Raw genomic sequence first — 4,881 nt, forward strand, 5'->3', positions numbered from 1 at the left:
AGCTGAGTATCGTGTGAAAACATTCCTTGTTGACTCTAAACTGCTGCACAATGCTAAAAAGAATGGTTTTTCAAATGTTATAGATGATCTTTCTTTTCTTTTTGAATATTTACTCATTATTACTCAATTCGAATGGGTTGCTATTATCTCTCAAATATCTTCTTTTGATTTTAGCATAGGACACTGTTCGCCTTCACTTTCACTCTCCGAAACAAAGAAAAACATTTCGAAAAAAACTTAAAATTGAAACTAGAATGAAATAGGGTCAGTTGGGGTAATTGGGGACAGTTTTTGCAATTTCAAAGAGATACAAATTTGAAATTAAAAAAAAAAAAATTAATACAAGCAATTTTTAACTTCTAAAAGTGTTAAACTTATAAAATAATGAGAAGAGTTAATAATATAATGGCTAAAACACGTTGCATTGAATATTAAGTGCAATACTTTGGTGTTTTCATTTCCCCCTGAAGCGTTCCCATTTACCCCAATTTATTTTAAAATCGGGGGTAAATGAAAACGTCTTTCTGTTTTCTCTTGCTTGATATAGACTTCGGAATGGGGCAAATGTGAACATTAATGATTCTTCTATAGAATACACCCAGTCTTGTTCATTTTAATCAATGTTTCCATTTACCCCATAATTAAAAATTAATTCAGTTTAAAGGCTTATGAAAAGTGTTTTTATAGTTGGAAAACTGTGAAAAACGTAATGAAAACAATATTTGTACATTTATAAAAGTTAAACTTGTTTATTTGGAGATCAATTAAGTGTATTTTACAAAGAATGGTTAGTTTTCTTTTACACTAACACTTTTTTCAAATTTATAGTGAACTCTGCTTCCCATCATAACCATAGTTGGATTTGGGAGAGAACCAATAATTTCTTTAATATGAATTGTTTTTTTTTCGGATGGAACCAATGCAAAGGTTTTTCGGGTGGTGTCCAAGCTTTTAAGAAGAGTTATTTCAATTTTATCAATTTTCTGACATGTTTCGATTACGCACACATATTTGAATATAGATGTAAGTCTGCTTCCACCTTTGAACTGGGTCAAAGCAAATTGGCCTTTTTTAATGGTAGAATGATCCACAGGGTTTAAGTTTTCAATTTCGTCATCTTCTTCGAATTCTTCGTTCCATGGACTATCTTCATCATAAACGATATTTTTTTCCCCATCGCAGTCATCTGAACTCCAACTTGAGGATCGCCTTTTCTCAATGGGTTGACTGATTTGGCAAACTTCTTTTCTCTTAGGCTTAGGAAGTTTTTTTGTTTGTTTTTTTTCTTCGGCGTCTCTCAGTCGTTTAAGTACTTCTTCTGTTGTCAAAACTTCCCCGTATGTCATTTGTTTCAGTCTTGGTGTTGGCTTTTTCGGTTCGCTTAGAAAAATGTTTGATGTTGAAGGACTTGCTTTACAAAATAAATCGGTGATCGTATCTATTGTAGAGAAAAAAAAAAACTACCGACATAAATAAAACGTATATAGGTAACTAATTAACAAATCTGGCCAAATCTACCTACATAGGTAAATACAAAAATGTCGTTATTAGTCTTACGAATCGTACCTTGTATATTTTGTTGTTCTTCTCTATGGGATGCATCAAGTTCAATAGGGTTTGTAACCATGTTCTGTTCAAATTCTAGAGGTGGCGGATATTGAATTTGCCTTTCATCTAAAACGTCATCGGAAAAGTGAGTCGAATCAATGTTATTGTCGTTAGGGCAGAAACCCAAAGGAGAGATGTATTCTGCATTGGAAACTTGTTCACTGCCTATGGTGTTGGAACAAAATTTCAAATCTTAATTAAATGAACATAAAATATGTTAAGAATTGTTTACTTTCTATTTCAAGAACGGCTTCGCTTTGTGCTGACACCATATCAGAAGCATTTAAACTTTTATGATAGTCTTGGAGAAGCTTTGACGGAAATTCACTTTCAGGAAACTTAAATCGATCAACAGGAAACAAACCAGTGCTTAGAAACCCAGAAATAATGTTGTCTGCGCTCATGGCTTCTTTCCAAGTTTCTCCGATGAATTGAGAAAACAATTGCTTACTTAAACGCATACAGCCTTTACCCATTTGTGTCTTACCATAGGCAATCAGTTTTTTTTCCCAATGGGTTTTTATTGGGCCAAAGACGCATTTATCTAAAGGTTGCATTTTGTCTGTAAGGTGGCTTGGTAGGCGCATTAATACTATATTGTTTTGCAGAGCTATTTCAATGATTTTAACACTTATGTGACTACAATGTCCATCATATACAAGCAAAGCTGACTGATTTAGGGTGGATTCTTTTGAGCGAATTTCTTTTACAAACGGAATAAAACCGTTTGCAAACCAATTGAGAAATTGTGCTTCTTCCATCCAACCATTTTTTGAGGTTGCATACAACGTTCCAGGAAACCCATCTGTTGAAGTCCACCTGGCTTGTACAGCAGCACCTTTGAAAATTATCAATGGTGGCAATACTGAACCATCCGCAGACACGCATGCCAGCACAGTTGTGGATTCGCGTCCAGATCCTCCAGAAACTCTACTCAAAGCTTTGCCTTTTACGCCTATTGCACGAATACGACTAGGATCGTGGTGAAAGCCACTTTCGTCTGCGTTGAAAACAAACTGTGGTTTATCGGCTAATTGATGTTCTTCTATTACTTTCTGGAGTTTATCATAAAAATCATAAACTACAAAGGGATTCCTTGCATCCTTCCGAACCTTTTGTAAATGTTCGGGTTTTTTTAATGAAAGTTGGGGATTGCGCTTCATAAACCCTAAGTACCAATCTTCCCCTGGAACATTGTTTTTAAAAGGTGTTTTTAAACCGCTCGCTTTAATATATTCCCCGACTAATTCCCGCATTTCTTTTTTATCACAAGGAATGCCCATTTCTGAGCGTGTTATAAGACACCGAACTATTTCATCCTCAATTTCTTTAGGAATGGCAGGTGTTCTCCCAGATCCCATTATCATGACGGGTGTTTTTCGGCCTTTTATTCTGTTGAAAATAACAGTTTTTGGAATATGATAATATTCCTCAGCCTGCCGGAATGTCATTTTTTTGTTGACAACGTCAAAAACTGCCTTTTTAAGATCAGTAATGTCGTATTGGGCAGGTGATCTCTTTTTTTCATATGTGCGGGGCATTTCTTTACACTGTATCGAATAATTAAAATAAAATTTCATTATAAAACCTGTTCTCATTTACCCCAAATTCATGTTTTCATTTACCCCCGACGTTAATTCTACTGGGGTAAATGAAAACACTTTAAATATGAGAACCTAACTACTTATTACGAGAAACTGTTTAAACAGATTACATTATTGCTATACACTACACTTGAAAAAAATACAATATTACTCACCTATTTATTTAAACACACTATAAAACAAAAAAAATTAAAGACTTAATAAATTGACTTACACTTTTTTGAGACACATTGACTTTGAAACAGAAATTTCAACTAAAAACAGAAAGAAAGGAACCCGAGGTATAATGCACCGGTTGCACGAAAATTCAAAATGTATGGCTACTATGTTTCTTGAATTTAAATTATAATTTTAACGGCAGAAATAACTGCCGTTTCCATTTACCCCATGTTTCCGTTTACCCCAACCGACCCTAATTATAAAGAAAACTCATTTGACATTTCATTTTATAGCTCACAATGATTTTTAGTAAGTCACAATGGAACTCGTGTCAAATTACGTGCTGTCAAAAATAATTTGTTTTTGGCAGCTGGCCAATCAGATACTAGAAATTTGCCTAACTTTCAATCAATATGTCGTCTGAACCTACACATTGTCATTTATCAACAATCACCTTAGCCGATTCCACCCCTGAATTTTGTCGACCATCGTTACTTCTTTCATCCAATCCCTTACGTACTTCCAAATCCTTTTAATATCGCCGAATGTATCTTCAATTTTAATCAACAACCAATTCAATTCAAAGAGATTTTGTAAAGATAATAATTCTTTAAAATTATATGATGAATGGTTTTTTATTATACAGAATTTCATTTCATTTCATTACGGCAACTCTCAACTAGTACATTTGATAAAATCCATTTATTTCTTAATTAAATCTTTAATTGTAAATAATTAAAAAAAAGAAGAAAATATCCCATGAAAATAAAACAAACATAAAAAAAATAAAGAAAAACGAAAATATATGTATAAGAAAAGAAAAGAAAGAAAATAAGAAAAACAATTTTCACAATTTTATTTATGTTTTCTATAGTGCAATCTTTTTCTTATTTATTCAAATCTCGAACTTATAAATGTAGTTTTAATGTTTGTATTTATTATTTTGTTGTTGTTTGAAATGTATGTTAAATTTGTTTCCTCTTATTGTTTCTCTATATAAATCACTTCTATATAATATTATAATATTATGTATAAACTAAAATTGTAATAATTAATAAACAGAAAAATGATTTTTCTTCTTTTGCTTTTTTAAAAATTATAATATCCTAAAAATTATAAAAAAAAATACCTAATATAAAAATTATTTAACACAAATTAAATTGTAACTAAATCAGGAGAAAAGTAAAAACAAAAAAATATTTAATAATCATGAAAATAATTCTTATACATACAATTTTAAAAAAAAGAAACATTATTTTGTTTTTTCCTTTGTTTTTTTCATTTTATTAATATTATTATTTATTTTACAACAAAAATGCTTCAGTTAATTTATTATGTATTGTTATATCATTTATTTTTGTTTGCTTTGTTTTTTGTTTTGTGGTTAATTCTATGAATGAATTAAATGATTTTTGTTTTGTTTTGTTTTTTTTTTTTTTTTGAATGAATTGTATAATGAATTCCTATCTCATTACGATATTCACTTTTTATTAATTAATGTATTTATAAA

At 31.0% G+C, this 4,881-nt stretch overlaps 1 protein-coding gene across 1 annotated transcript; it reads right to left on the reverse strand.

Moving 5' to 3' along the window:
• Nucleotides 1-1,233: 1,233 nt before the first annotated feature.
• On the reverse strand, nucleotides 1,234-3,624 carry LOC129943166 (jerky protein homolog-like). Its single transcript, XM_056052433.1, has 2 exons — nucleotides 1,567-3,624; nucleotides 1,234-1,438 (listed from the first exon to the last, which is right to left on the reverse strand). The coding sequence occupies exon 1, from the start codon at nucleotides 3,204-3,206 to the stop codon at nucleotides 1,806-1,808; it is 1,401 nt and encodes a 466-aa protein (XP_055908408.1). The 5' UTR covers nucleotides 3,207-3,624; the 3' UTR covers nucleotides 1,234-1,438; nucleotides 1,567-1,805.
• Between the last annotated feature and the right edge of the window lie 1,257 nt (nucleotides 3,625-4,881).

This window comes from Eupeodes corollae, chromosome 1, assembly GCF_945859685.1.
Source record: "Eupeodes corollae chromosome 1, idEupCoro1.1, whole genome shotgun sequence".
Taxonomy (NCBI): Eukaryota; Metazoa; Arthropoda; class Insecta; order Diptera; family Syrphidae; genus Eupeodes; species Eupeodes corollae.

Coding starts and splice junctions, on each gene's coding strand:
- LOC129943166 (XM_056052433.1), bottom strand. CDS start 3,206: ATGAGAACAGGTTTTATAATGAAATTTTATTTTAATTATTCGATACAG.